The sequence below is a fragment of the Sus scrofa genome, unplaced genomic scaffold (assembly GCF_000003025.6).
Source record: "Sus scrofa isolate TJ Tabasco breed Duroc unplaced genomic scaffold, Sscrofa11.1 Contig856, whole genome shotgun sequence".
Classification (NCBI taxonomy): domain Eukaryota; kingdom Metazoa; phylum Chordata; class Mammalia; order Artiodactyla; family Suidae; genus Sus; species Sus scrofa.
Genome location: NW_018085330.1, coordinates 44,104 through 59,687, shown reverse-complemented (window position 1 = coordinate 59,687; position 15,584 = coordinate 44,104). Strand labels below are relative to the sequence as shown.

At 37.8% G+C, this 15,584-nt stretch overlaps 1 protein-coding gene across 1 annotated transcript; it reads right to left on the bottom strand.

Moving 5' to 3' along the window:
* Positions 1-8,416: 8,416 nt before the first annotated feature.
* LOC110259117 (olfactory receptor 5AN1-like) lies at positions 8,417-9,355 on the bottom strand. The gene has a single exon (XM_021082426.1). It carries the CDS (start codon positions 9,353-9,355, stop codon positions 8,417-8,419), a length of 939 nt encoding a protein of 312 aa, XP_020938085.1.
* Between the last annotated feature and the right edge of the window lie 6,229 nt (positions 9,356-15,584).

Sequence of the window (15,584 nt, the reverse complement as noted above, 5' to 3'; positions counted from 1 at the left end):
TGGGAGCTGTGGGAGAACCATAACAAACATCCAAGAAGGAAATTGTATTGATAAAATATGTGGGTAAGTGCAGGTAAGAGTCTAACCTGGTCAGTGTTATGAGACCCAGGTTCCAGGACACTGTCATAAGATCGGTGCCTAGAAATATTGAAAACAGGATATTTTCAGCCTCATAAATTCAGAGAATTCTGGTAAGAAAAACCCGGTAACTGTAATGCTTCCTTCATCCATTGTCATTGTGCTTCTGAGATCTGAAGGGAGATAATAAAAGAAATCTGTTAATACAACATTCTTGGGCTATTAAAAGTGGGTGATGTTACCCTGCTCTTCAGCCCTCTAGCTTATATAGTTCCCTGTAAACAATATAACAAGAAAAAAGAAACTGCCTATATGCACTTTTATTTATTTTTAAGAAATCTTTTCATTGAAGTATAACCTATATGAAGAAAAGAACTTCCAGGAGTTCCCACTGTGTCTTAGTGGGTTAAGAACTTGACTAGTATCCATGAGGATGTGAGCTCGATCCCTGACCTTGCTCAGTGGGTTAAGGGATCTGGTATTGCTGCAAGCTGTGGCATAGGTCATAGATGAAGCTCAGATGCAGTGTTGCGGTGGCTGTGGCATAGGCTGGCAAGCACAGCTCTGATTTGAGCCCAAGCCTAGGAACTTTGACATGCCACACGTGCAGCCCTACAAAGAAAAAAAAAAAAAAACTTACATCTAATGGGGATAGGGCCTTTTGTGATTCAGAAAGACACCAATGGCTTCTGGGATGATGACAATGCTATATTTTCTGATGTTACTTGTGGTTACAGAAGCGTTGTCTCTATACCATTATAGTATATATTTATTTTTATTTTCTTATTAAAGTATAGTTGATTTACAATGCCATGCCAATTTCTGATGTACAGCATGGTGACCCAGTCATACATCTATACACACGCTCTTTCTTATATTATCTTCCATCATGGCCTATCCCAAGAAACTGGATATTGTTCCCTGTTCTGTACAGTAGGACCTCATTTCTTATCCATTCTAAATGTAATAGTTTGTATCTACTACATTTATGCTGCACATATTTTTGTACATATGTAAGAATGCTCCAATAAAAAGTAAAAATAAGAAACATTTTAAATATAAATTAAGTAGCATAAATTCTCCCTTGTGTAAAGGCCTATTTTGATACTGAAAATCCTGACAAGATGGAGGCAAGTAGCCCCATTCATCCAAAATGAAACCGTATTCACACTTGTCACTTTGTATGAACACCCCCAATAATCCTACACACTCTAGAGAAGAAAGCATGATTCCTGTAAGAAGAATACAGCATCTCTCTCAGAGCCTAAGGGTAAAGTGAATCTTCCAACCTAAACAAATGGAACAATATTATGCTTTCTTATTGCTGGAAAATAATATCACATTCCAGGCACTAAATGGAATTTTCAGAATTCATTTGTCCATCTTCCTGACTTTAAGTAGACTTAGTACCACTCCAGATTTTCCAGAAAAAGTATATACATTAGACATGTCTGATATGAAATAATATCTGAGATGTTGATTTTTTAAATTAAGAAATCATGTTAAGGAGTTCCCGTTGTGGCGCAGTGGTTAACGAATCCGACTAGGAACCATGAGGTTGCGGGTTCGGTCCCTGTCCTTGCTCAGTGGGTTAACGATCCGGCGTTGCAGTGAGCTGTGGTGTAGGTTGCAGAAGCAGCTCGGATCCTGCGTTGCTGTGGCTCTGGCGTAGGCCAGTGGCTACAGCTCCGATTCGACCCCTAGCCTGGGAACCTCCATATGCCGCGGGAGCGGCCCAGAGAAATAGCAAACAGACCAAAAAAAAAAAAAAATCATGTTAAGATGCAACTACTGCCTTTGGAATGGATTAGCAATGAGATCCTGCTGTATAGCACTGGGAACTATATCTAGTCACTTATGATGGAGCATGATAATGTGAGAAAAAAGAATGTATATATGTATGTGTGACTGGGTCACTTTGCTGTACAGTAGAAAATTGAAAGAACGCTGTAAACTACCTATAATGGGAAAAAAATCATTATTTAAAAAAAGAAAAAATGTACGGGGTCGGAGACATATCAATAATTGGTGAGTAGCCTCCCACATCAAGAATCATAAGGTTTATTAATTTCCATCACCTATGAATGGCAATAGAAAGCTATTATCAATATTTCAAAAGGTAGTGGACATGCACACACACACAAACACAGTGTATCTTTTTAAATGCTTTTTTTTTATTTTCCCACTGTACAGCAAGGGGATCAAGTTATCCTTACATGTATACATTATAATTACATTTTTCCCCACCCTTTGTTCTGTTGCAACATGAGTATCTAGACAAAGTTCTCAATGCTACTCAGCAGGATCTCCTTGTAAATCTTAAACTTTTTTTTCTGTTGGGGTGGCATTAGTTAATTGTTTTGTTTCTTTTTTAAAAGAAATTGTTACTGAAGTTCTGTTTACTCCTCAGCTCACATCTATTTAGTCCTATTCCATCTCTAAATAGAGATCAGGGGAGAGTTACAAAACCTCTCCCTCACTTCCACACAAGACCCTTTAATCTAATATAACCAGAAGAGTGAGATGAGAAACTACTCATATTTCCTGGCAAATGGGTTCTCATTAGCTCTATTGAAGTAGTAATATGGACAAGTCACTATACCTAAATTTTGCAAGTCATTTTGGTGGGAATGTAATTGGGAATGAGCAGGATGTCGGGGTAAAATCTTCCATCTTGTCCAGAACTTTCCAACCAAAGTCGGGTTTTAAAAAAGGGCACAATTTCACTTTTAAAAAAATTACAAAATAACTTAAAAATGTGATGTCAGCATCACTGTGTCATGATATTCCTCTTTTCTATCCCTCCTTTTAACAAATAAGCATCGGCAGCTATCCATGTAGTATGGGCTGTGGAACCAGAAGCCAGTAAAATGGCCCTAACCCCCCTTGGCTGTGGTCAGGGAAAACCACAAGAGTGGTTGGCTTGGGTAGACACCCATGGATGAGACAGGCCTTGCAAAAGTCCCATATTGCCAAGGTGGGAATCAGTTCTCCATTGGATTTCAGTACTCTACTGGAAGAAGTATGCCAGTGCCACCCATCCCATGAAGCAACACAGCACAGTGCTGAACTACCTGGCAACAATGTCTCCCAAGGAGCAAAGGGAGAGGGCTGAGTAAGTGCCTGGATAACTCTGCTGTGTAGAATTCTGTGGGGAAGCATATTCCTCTCTACAGTACCCAGAGTATTGAAGCTGGAACTCAATGATGGGGTGGGGTGGGGGTATGGGAAAAGTGTCAGATAAAAATATCAAAGGACATTAAAAGGATGTTGTTTCTGCTGATGGTTTTCATGACTTGCTGTGAGACCAAGGATCCCTACACCTGGTCTGTAAGAAACGCAATGCCCTGTGTTCTAAACTCACTTGTCCCCCAAATCTGTGCCAGCTCATTGTGCACATGCTCAAGTGTGGCAGGATAATTGTCTCTAGTAAATAATAAACACACTCAGAAAATTGGACCATGTCCTGTAGGCAAGGGAAAATCCAAAACTTGAGCAATATTGCAACAATGTAGAAAACAAAATAAAGTTTGTCAGCAGCCAACCTCATAAGCTGTAAGAATGAAAAAATAACTACAAGTTTAAGAAATCAATTGCAAGGGGAAGCAAGAGGGTGGAGATGGTGTATTTATACAAGGTTGGAGAAAATTTTAGTTATAACCAAGATCAATGAGAAAGTCTCCCACCCAAAAACATAAGTAAAGATGAGAGGTGCCTGCTACTTCACATACAAAAGCAGCAACTCAAAACTCCAAGTAACATGCAGAATTAAGAAAATATGTCATCACCAAAAGTTAGCAATAATCCTCCAGTAACTGAACACAAAGACACAGACTTTTGTAGTCAATCTGATAAAGATATCAAAATAGCTGGTTTGAAGAAACCCAAGAATTACAAGAAAACAGAAAAACAACTCAATGATATCAGGAAAAAAATACATGAGCGAAATGAGAAATTTAACAAAGAAGTAGAAATCATAAAAAAGAATTGAACAGAATTCTGGAGCTGAAGAATTCAATAAATGAAATAAAAAATGAAATTTAGAGGATCTAAAGCAGAATATGCCAAGGGGAAAAGAGTATCAGTGAGACACGAAATAGGGACTTTGAAATGACACATTCAGAAAAGAACAAATTTTAAAAAAATTAAAAAGAACAAAGAAAGCCTACATGACTTATGAGATACCATGAAACACAAATATTAAAAGAATGGGGGTTCCCAAAGGAGAAGAGATGGAGAAAAGGGCACAAAGTCTATTTAAACATAAGAGAGCCAAAAATTTCCCAAACCTGGGGAGAGATATGGACATCCAAATTCACAAATTGATAGATATAACCTCAAAATAACCTTTTCCATAACATATTGTAATAAAATTGTCAAAAACCAAAGAAAAAGAAAGGACACCAAGAGCAGAAAGGAAGAAAAACGAGTGTAACCTACAAAGAAATCTTCCTTAAGCTTTCATCAAATTTCTCAACAGAAACCCTACAAGCTAGGAGGGAGTTGAATGATATATTCAAAGTGTTGGCAGAAAAAAAAAATCCAATAAAAAATAACCTATCCTGGAGTTCCCTGGTGGCCTAGTGATTAAGGATTTGATGTTGTCACTGCTGAGGTTCAAGTTCAATTTCTGGCCCAAGAACTTCTGCAAGCTGCAGACACAGAAAAGAAAGAAAGAAGAAAGAAAGGGAGGGAAGGAAGGAAAGAAGGAAGGAAGGGAGGGAGGGAGGGAGGAAGGAAGAGATCACACTGGTGAAATGGGTTAAGAATCTGACTGCAGCAGCTCAGCTCATTGCAGAGGAGTGGATTCTATCCCTGGATTAAAGGATCCAGCACTGCCACAGCCTCAAAACCAGTTTTAATGTTTCTTCTTTCCTTTCTAATTTTATTTATTTCAGTCCTCTCCCTTATTTTCTTGATGAATCTAATAAAAATATTTGTCTGTTTTGTTCATCAGTTAAAAATATCAGCTCCTAGTTTCATCATTCTTTCCTATTGTATTTTTACTCTGTGTTATCTTTTTTCCATCCTGATCCTTATTATTTCCTTTCTTCTTCTAATTTTGGACTTAGTTTAGTTTTCCATTTCTAGTTCCTTGTGTTATAAATTTAGGGTGTTTAAATTACTTTTATTATTTCTTAATGCAGGCATTATTTTCTGTGAGCTTCCTTCTTTGAACTGATTTTTCTTCATTCCATAAGTTTTGATATACTGTTTTTCCATTTCATTTGCCTCAAGATTTAATTTCTGTTTTTATTTCTTCCTTGACCTATGGTGTTCAGTTTCACCTCCTCATATTTGTGAATCTTTCAGTTTTCTTCTTGTTCTTGATTTCTAGATTCATACTTTTAAGACTAGAAAATGTACTTGATACAATTTCAATTTTCTTAAATTTATTAAGATTTGTTTTGTAGCCTAACATATGCTCTATCTTAGAAAATCTTCCATAGGCCCTACTAAAAAGTAGATATGCTTCTTTAAACAGATACTATGTAAATGTTGGTTAAGTCCATCTGTTTTAGTGTAGCTTAATTCCAATGTTTCATTACTGATATTTTTTCTGGATGATCTATACATTGTTAAAAGTGGGATTTGCAGTAGATATTACTCGATCATGAAAAAGAATGAAATCCTGCCATTTTCAGCAATGTAAATGGACATAGAAAATATTATGCTTAGTAAAATAAATCAGATAGGGAAAGATTTAGCCATTTAGCCAATTTGTTAATCTTTTTCCAGCTGCTTTGTAATTCCTTTGTTTCTTTCTTCTTCTCTTGCTCTCTTCCTTCATAATTTCCTGGTTCTGTATAGTGGTATGCTTAGATTCTTCTCTCATTATCTTTTTTGAATTTACTACAGATTTTGGTTTGTTCAAACCATAATTTTTACATTAAAGATCTTGTATGAATGAGCATAGAGATAACCATGCAAAGTGAAGTCAGACAAAAAAAGACAGATATTATACGATATCACAATATGAAGGAACCAAAACAATGATACAAACAAACTTATTTACAAAAGAGAAACAGAATTACAGACTTAGAAAAGAAAGGAGGAAGGAAGGAAGGAAGGAAGGAAGGAAGGAAGGAAGAAAGAAAGAAAGAAAGAAAGAAAGAAAGAAAGAAAGAAAGAAAGAAAGAGAGAGAGAGAGAGAGAGAGAAAAGAAAGGAATGAAGAAAAGGAAAGAAGGAAGGAAGGAAGGAAGGAAGAAAGGAAGGAAGGAAGGAAGGAAGGAAGGGAGGACACATCTATGGTTACCAAAGGTGAACAGCAGGGGGTAGAGCGTGGGGGGATGAATTGGGTGCTTGAGGCTGTCATATACACACTATTGTATATAGAATGGATGGTCATTGGGAACCTACTGTATATCAAAGAGAAATCTACTCAACAACCTATAATAATCTGTATGGGAATGGGTAGGTATATATGTGTAACTGAATCACTTTAGCGTACAGCAAAAATTAACACATTTTAAATCTACTACACTTTAAATTTTTTTAAAAAAAGAAATAACAGAGAGAAGTGGTTTTAGACAAAAGTTAAATATCTTTGGTACCATAAGCTATCACTACCACTGCATATAGACATATCTCTGTGCTTTCTAATCTTGTTTCAACTCAGTCCTATTGCCTCGGATCCTAATGATGGTACAAAGGAAAGACAAATGTATGACCTATATGAGAAGCTTGTAAACAAAGATTCTGGTAAAAATTTATTTTTTCTTTCTTTCTTTTTTAATAGCTTTATTATTATTATTATTATTATTATTATTATTATTATTATTATTATTATTTTGCTATTTCTTGGGCCGCTCCCGCGGCATATGGAGGTTCCCAGGTTAGGGGTCCAATCGGAGCTGTAGCCCCCGGCCTACGCCAGAGCCACAGCAACATGGGATCCGAGCTGCTTCTGCAACCTACACCACAGCTCAGGGCAACGCTGGATCGTTAACCCACTGAGCAAGGGCAGGGACCGAACCCGCAACCTCATGGTTCCTAGTCAGATTTGTTAACCACTGCACCACGACAGGAACTCCCAGATTCTGGTAAAATTTTAAAAAGAAAAAAATATATATATCAACCAACTGCAGTGTATTTCAATCCTGATTTGAAAAATAAAAACTATAAAAATATTTTGTGACAAATAGGAGAGGATGTTTGAACATTGGACATCTAATGATACTAAAGAATTATTATTTTGTTGGTGAGAAAACGACATTAAGATTACATATTTTTAGAAAGTTTTTGTCCTTTAAAAAAGCATATTGAAATTTGCAGATAAAACTCTATGATGTCTAGGATTTGCCTCAAACTAATCTGTGAAAGTGGGAGAAAGTGGGTAGGAGTACAGATGATATAAGACTAGCTATGAGTTGATAATTGTTTAAACTGGATAATGGACACAAAGGGGGTTATTATAATATTCTACTTTTCAGTGTTTAAATTTTTGCATTATAAAAGGGTTGTTTTGTAAAAAAAAAAAAAAAGAGAGAGAGAAAGAGTGAGCACAGGTGTTGCTAAGGATATGAAGGTAAGAGAAGCCTTGTAGTCAGTAGGCATATAAATTGGTTTAGCTACTACAGCTAATCCAATTACATAATCTCCAATCCAACACATAATCTCCAATTATGAAGATTCCTCAAATAATTAAAAATAGATTTACCACATGGTCCAGCATTTCTACTATGGGTATGTATCCAATTCAAACAAAAATGGGTTATTGAACAGAAACACACTTCCATGTATATTGCAGCATTAATCATAAAGCCAAGATCTGGAAACAACCCAAGTGCTCATCAGTAGATAAATGACCTGGGACACACATACAGTATAATGTTATTCAGACTTGTTAGTGAAGGCAGTCTTGTCATTTGTGGTGATATGGATGAAACCTGGGGGAAATGTGCTAAGTGACATCAGCCAGACTGAGAAAGAAAAGTACTATATAATGTCACTAACATGTGCAATTTAAAAGAGTTGAGCTCATAGGAACAGAAAGTAGAATGATGGTAGGATGAAAATAATGATCCTCCATGACTTGAAAATATCGTGGGATGGAAATCCTATAAAATTGGATTATGATGATCATCGTACAACTATAAATGTAATACATTCATTGAGTAATAAAAAAAGATGGCTAACAAAAAAAATATTGTGTGTTTTTGGTTTGATTCAGCTGTCAGTCCATTTTGGCATATTATCTTTATCAAATTAAAAATTTCTAATCGAAAGGCAGAGTGATTTTTGTTATATTCCATTTGAATCTTATTATGTAAGATATTACAGTGTATGAGGATTCCAACACAACAACTATGCTGGATATCTCAGAATTTGTGACCTCAGCAATACCTTCTCCTCTTTTGCAATCTCTTCAAGGCATCTTTGATGTCTTTGTTCCTCAGACTGTATATCAAAGGGTTCAACATGGGAATCACCACAGTGTAGAAGACTGCGGCAAATCTGTCAAAGCTGGAGGAACCACCAGAGCTGGAACTCAAATAGACAAAGATACTTGAGGTGTAGAAGAGGGTAACTGCTGTCAAGTGAGAAGCACAGGTGTTGAAAGCCTTGGACTGGCCTTTAGCGGAAGTGATCTTCATGATGGAGATGACAATGTAGACATAGGAGATCATGATAACCAGGGCATTTATTATCCCAAAGATCACTGTTAATACAATAGTCAAGAGTTGTAAGAAGAACGTGTCAGAGCAGGAGAGAACCAACAGCTGCGGCAGGTCACAGAAGAAGTGTTGAATGACATTAGGCCCACAGAAGTGGAGCTGAAGCATGGCACACACTTGGGACAGAGAAGCAGAGAGTCCAGCCATATAGGACCCCAGCACCATCCGACCACAGAGAGAGGGTGACATGATGGATGAGTAGAGGAGTGGGTTACAAATGGCAGCATAGCGGTCATAAGCCATGACTGTCATGAGACAAGACTCGCTCAGTCCCATGGTCGAAAAAACCAAACTCTGAACGAAACAACCCACATAGGTGATAATTTTCTGATCCCGGAAGAAGTCATACAGCATCTTGGGAGCTGTGGAGCTCACATAGCAAATATCAATGAAGGACAGATTACTGAGGAAGAAGTACATGGGTGTGTGGAGGTGGGCATACATTCTTATTAAGATGATGAGGCACATATTCCAAGTCAGGGTTGTCATATAGATCACCAGGAATACAACAAAGAGCATTGCTATGATTCTGGGAAAATCTGAGAATCCCAAGAAGATGAAAGAGGTGATCTCTGTAGTATTTCCTCCCCTAATCATTGGCTTGGTGCTCCTTAAATTAGAAAAAAGACAAGAGAACGCATTGTTGACTCAGGTGAAATGGTAACATTACAGTTCTCATATGTGGCATATTTTTCCTCCATTGAACACTGGAAAAACGCAAATGTGTCACTGTCCTGAAAGGAAAACCCCTAGCTTTTCATCTAGAATTTTAAAAAATGCCTTCTGAGCGCTTCAGGTTCTCAGTTATTTTCATGAGGTCTCGTTAAACTTAAAAGATTTATGAGGAGTTCCCATTGTAGCCCAGTGGTAACAAATCTGACCAGTATCCATGAGGATGTGGGTTCAATCCCTGGCCTCACTCAGTGGGTTAAGGGTCTGGCATGCAGTGAGCTGTAGTGTAGTTCACAGATGTGGCTTGGATCCTATGTTGCTGCTGCTATGGCGTTGCATAGGCCAGCAGCTGTAGCTCTGATTTGATCTCTAACCTGGGAAGTTCCATATGCCACAGGACCCCTAAAAAAAGGCTTATTTTATGGTAACTTTTGTCCCTCCCTGTGCATATTTATTGTAACTTTATATGTAACATGCATCTTCAAAGTCTTCCTGAAATCCACTATTGAATTTTATCATTTTACACTTCAAAGAATGGTATTTACACAGTGCAACAAAAAAAGTAATTGTCCTACAGCTCAGCTGTTCTCTGACCAATAAATTTGAACTTCAGAAAAAAAGATATATTTTAAAAGTTGATTGAAAATGTTGAAATGACAATAGAAATCCTGTGAGAACAAATATAAAGATGATGTCATTGGTTGAAATAACAAGTTTTTAAGAGGCTTCTAATAATTCAATATAGAACTTCTGCTTTACAATCATAAAGCATAAGTGCATCATTTCAGAATAAGTTTGAAATGATGTTCTTTCCCAGATAGCCATCTAGACAGATTATTAATTTAATTTAATTTAAAGAAACATTCCCAAATTCATTCAATGAGGCCACTATTCCTCTGATACCAAAATCAGACAAAAACACTATAAGAAAGACAATGACAGGCCAATATGTTTGATGAATGTAGATGCAAAAAGTGTCACCAAAATTAACAAAACAAATCCAACAATATATGAAAAGGATCACACACCATGATCAGGTTGGACATCTTACAAGGTCAAAGGAATGCTTCAACGTATGACAAGCAAGCAATGTCATACACCACATTAACAAAAGAAAAGGAAACATTTGAAATAGCTCTACTTTCGGAGTTCCCGTTGTGGCTCAGTGGTTAACGAGTCCGACTAAGAACCATGAGTTTGCGGGTTCAATCCTGGCCTTGCTCAGTGGGTTGAGGATCCGGCATTCTGTGAGCTGTGGTGTAGGTTGCAGACTTGGCTCTAATACCGCGTTGCTGTGGCTGTGGCATAGACAGCAGCTGTAGCTCTGATTGGACCCCTAGCCTGGGAAACTCCATATGCCATGGGTGCAGCCCTAGAAAAGGCAAAAAGACAAAAAAAAAGAAAAAAAAAAAGCTCTACTCTCCATGATGGTCATCTAGATAAAATTTAAAAATTACTTCTTTGCTCTTTTTGCTTTTTTAGGGCTGCACCCATGCCACATGGAAATTCCCAGATTAGGGAATGAATCGCAGCTACAGCTGCTAGCATATGCCACAGCCATAGCAATGTAGGATCCGAGCCACATTTGCAACCTACACCACAGCTCATGGCAATGCTGGATCTCTGACCCACTGAATCAGGCTAGGGATCAAACCTACATCCTCATGGATCATAGACAGATTTGTTTCCACTGCACCACAATTGGAACTCCCTAAAAATTATTTCTTTACTTATAAAAAATTACACTGTAAATAATAACTTCTCATATTTTTATACAAATATATTCAATACATCAAGTCCAAAATGATGTGCAAAATTACATCTGATTTATGATCCTGATATACACAGAATGGATGCCCAATTAAATTATGAAATAAGCCTTCTTAAGGAAGTTTTTATACACACAATTCCAAAATGATGCTAGAAGAACTCACTACTGGCCCCCATACCTGTCCTGATTTTAAGATATTTTGCATCCTGGGAAACAGTGTAATACTCTGTGAAAGGTCAGACTTTAGAGACTTAGTTCTCAGTTATACAATCAAGATGACAACATAGGTCATTCCTGACTTCAGTTCCTGTCACCAAAAAAAAAAATGTTTGCAGGATTCCCGTAGTTGCACAGTGGAAAGGAATCCAACCAGGACCCATGAGGTTTCAGGTTCAATCCCTGGCATTGCTCAGTGGGTTAAGGATCTGGCATTGCCCTGAGCTGTGGTGTAGTTCACAGATGCAGCTCGGATGTGGCATTGCTGTGGTGTTCTTGTGGCGTTGCTGTTGCTAAGGCATAGGCCAGCAGCTGTAGCTCCATATGCCACAGGTGCAGCACCAAAAGGGCAAAAAATATACATGTATTAGCAATTATTCACAGACAAGATAACTATGTGAAAAATCTTAAAACACAGGGATGAGGCAGAAGCATACCCCTAGACCACAGAGAGGGAGAAGGCCCACATTAGAAGGGGAGAGGACCAGTACATTTGACTGCATTGCCCTTCTGCTATACAACACAATACTACACCAAGAGGATCCCTCTTGGCCTATGCTTTCTTTAGTGGGAAAAAAGAGGCCAATATGGACATCCAGCTCCCCCAGTGTTATGTGTCACTGCTCAGGAGGCCCACTCCAGTCTCATTTCCCAGAAGCTATGTGGTAATCCATGGAGTTTGACCTCTGGGAATCAGATTGTGCCAGAGAAGAGGGACAGGATTTGCAATAATTAGTACTTTGAGCAGACTGAGTTCCTGCTTGCAGCAGTTCTGCCTGCTATGAGACTCCATACAGTAAGCCTTGATATCCTTGAAGCCTATTCTCTTGCATCTCTAATTCATAATCCTCCCTACTACTGAGGTTATCCTCAAGCACTACCCCAACAGGAAGCATGGCAGGAACACTCAGAAAATTACACAAGTCAGGAGCATGTGAGTGGAGTATCCAGTCAGTGGCTCTGCCCATCTGCAGACCAAAGCTAGTGGCTCCATCAGGCCAGGAAACTTGTGGAGTTACCCAAATATGGAGACTGGCCAGTGTTGGGGCCTGTTCTGTCACCATGCCCAGCCAAGGCTAGCCTGAACTACTGCTGAATAGAGCCTTCAGCCCTACGTGGTTAGAAGAACTTACCAATGCACCTGGAATGGTACATAACCCATCCTACAACCCTGTTTACAGTAGCATGTGAGCAGAGAGCCCAATCAATGGCTGTGCCTCTCTTAATGCCACCCTTGGCTCAAATACCAAGGCAGAAAGCCTATCAACTGTGTCAAATCATTGGCATCTTCTCCCCAACCTCAGAACATGGACAGTGTTCTCACCCAGAAATAGACTTTAATAGCTAGCCCCAGCAGCCCAAGGACATTACCAGATGACCCATCTAGAAGAAGGGCTTTCTTTGCCAAGGCAAACACATAGAATGACAACTAAGAGAAATTAAGAAAAGAATGCATTAACGAAATGAACAAAATGAGTTCAACAAATAAAGAGAAACCATACACACACACAGACACACGTGCGTGCACACACACACACATAAAAGCAGGAGTTCTCCATGTGGTGGTGGGTTAAGAAAACAACTGCAGTAGCTTTGGTCACTGTAGAGGTTCAGGTTCAATCCATGGCTTAGCAGAGTGAGTTAAAGAATCTGTCATTGCTGCATTTGCAGCTGGGGCTTGGATTCAGTCCCTGGCCCAGGAACTTCCATATGCCATAGATGTGGCATAAACAAACAAACAAACAAACAAAACCTGAAACCCTAGGGCTTAATAATAAAATGACTGAACTGAAGAAATCAATAGAGGGTTTTAACAGCACACTCAACCAAGCAGGAAGAATCAGTGAGATAGAAAATAAGTCATTTTAAATTATTCAGTCAAAGAAAACAAAAGAATGAAAAAAATTTAAGAACTACAAGATTTACTATGGGACACCATCACCATCAAGACAAAAAAATACACTCATTTTGGTATTCCCAGAAGAGAAAGGAATAGAAAGAATCATAAGTCATTATTGACCAAAAACTTCCCAAATCTGGGGAGCAAAAGAGACATTCACGTTCAAGAGGTCCCTAAGCCCCCAACTAGGTGTCATGAAGGGTTACACTGACACTGACACATATGATAGTTAAACTGTTAAATGTCAAAGGTGAGCATTTTGAAAGGAACAAGAAAAAGGCAACCTAGCACCTAAAAGGGAACTCCCCCTCATAAAATAATGGGCTGATTTCTCAATAGCAATTTTTTAGGTCAAGAGAGGGCCCTTTCTTTCTTATTGGAAGAAAAACTATTAACCAAGAACACATGGCAAAGTGGTCCTTCAGAGATAAAACTTTTAAAACCAAAGAAAAGCTGGGATGTTCATCACTGCCAGACCTGCCTTCCAAGAAATGCTAGAAGGTACTTCACAAGGAAATAAGCATTTGAATGTAGGTGTATGTTGCACTGGTAAGTGTAATACAGAGTCAAAGTCAGCTGCTTTAATATTGTACTGGTGGTATGTAATGCACTTATGCTGATTTAAATTTTAAAAATAGACATCTAAGGAAAAGCCACAGCTACAATAATTCCTATATTAAAACTTGTAAATTGCAGTGTTAATAACATAAAAAGTAGGAGCAGGGGATGAAGTAGTGTCAAATGTAGGAATGCGATCCAAGTTAAATTGTTATCAGCTTAAAATAGGATGTTATAAATATATTTCATGTAAGCCTCATGGTACCCACAAAGGAAAAACCTGTAGTTTCTACTCAAAAGATTATGATAAAAGGTCAAAGCATACTGCTATGCAAACACATCACTTCACAAAAGAAGACAGCAAGATAAGAAGCAAGGAATAATGAATCTATAAAACAGAAACAACAATCTGTCAATAATGTCATAAGCTATCAGTCATTATTTTAAACATCAGCAGATTAAATTGTCATGCCAAAAGACGTAGACTGTCTAAATAAATACAAAAGCAATATGCAACAATGTGCTTCTTTCAAGAGACTCATTTTAGTTTTAAAAATAGAGGCTGAGAATGATAGCCTAGGAAGATGTTTCAAGCCAATGGTAACCAAAATACTCAATGGAGAGAAGACAGTCTCTTCAGTGCGTGGTATAGGGAAAACCAGATATTCAGATGAAAAGAATATGACTGCTAGACCTCAATTTTAACACCACTCAAAAAAATTAACTTGAAGGGAACTGAGTCTTAAATAATGGGGTCTGTATAACCAATAACCATAAAACACCTAGAAGAAAACAAGTGGGGAAATTTCTTGATATGGGTGTTGGCAAAGATTTTTTGAATACCTCACCTAAGGAAAAAGCAAAAAAAAACTCAAAAATCAACAACTGGATTTGTATCAAATAAAAAACCCTTCTGCACAGCAAAATAAATAGTTTTTAAAAAGAGAGAAAAGGAGACCTATGGAATGAGAGGAAATGCTTGCAAACCACATATATGATAATGCATGAATTAAAAATATATATAAGGAGACATAGAACTCAATACCAAAAATAATTTTAATAGGAACCCAATTAACAATTAGGCAAAGGGGCCAAATACGCATTTTCCTGAAGAAGACAACCAAGTGATGAACAGATATATGAAAAGTTACTTAATATCACTAATCATCAGAAAAATGCCAATCAAAATCTTAATGAGCTATCACCTTGCACATGTTATAATGGCTATTATCAAAAAGAAGATAACAAATGCTAGTGAGAATGTGTTCACTGCTGTGGTAATGTAAGTTGGTGCAGCTACTATGGAAAACAGAGTGAAGTTTACTCAACCAGAAATAGAACTGCATAGTCAGCAATTTTACTTCTGTGTGTATATACAAATGAAATACAATCACTGTCCACAAGAGATATCTACAGCCCCATGTTCACTGCAGTATTATTTACAATAGCCAAGACATTTGAATGAATAAAGAAATCATAATATATACGTATTTCAGGCATTAGAAAACCTTGAGGACATTGTGCGAAGTAATATAAGTCACATAGAGAAAGACAAATACTGTATGATCTCACTGTGTGTGGGGGAAAAAATCATAGCAGAGTTCCCATGGTGGCTCAGTGGAATCGAATATGGCTAGTATCCATCAGGACACAAGTTTGATCTCTGGCCCCGCTCTGTGGGTTAAGGATTCAGCATTGCCAAGAGCTGT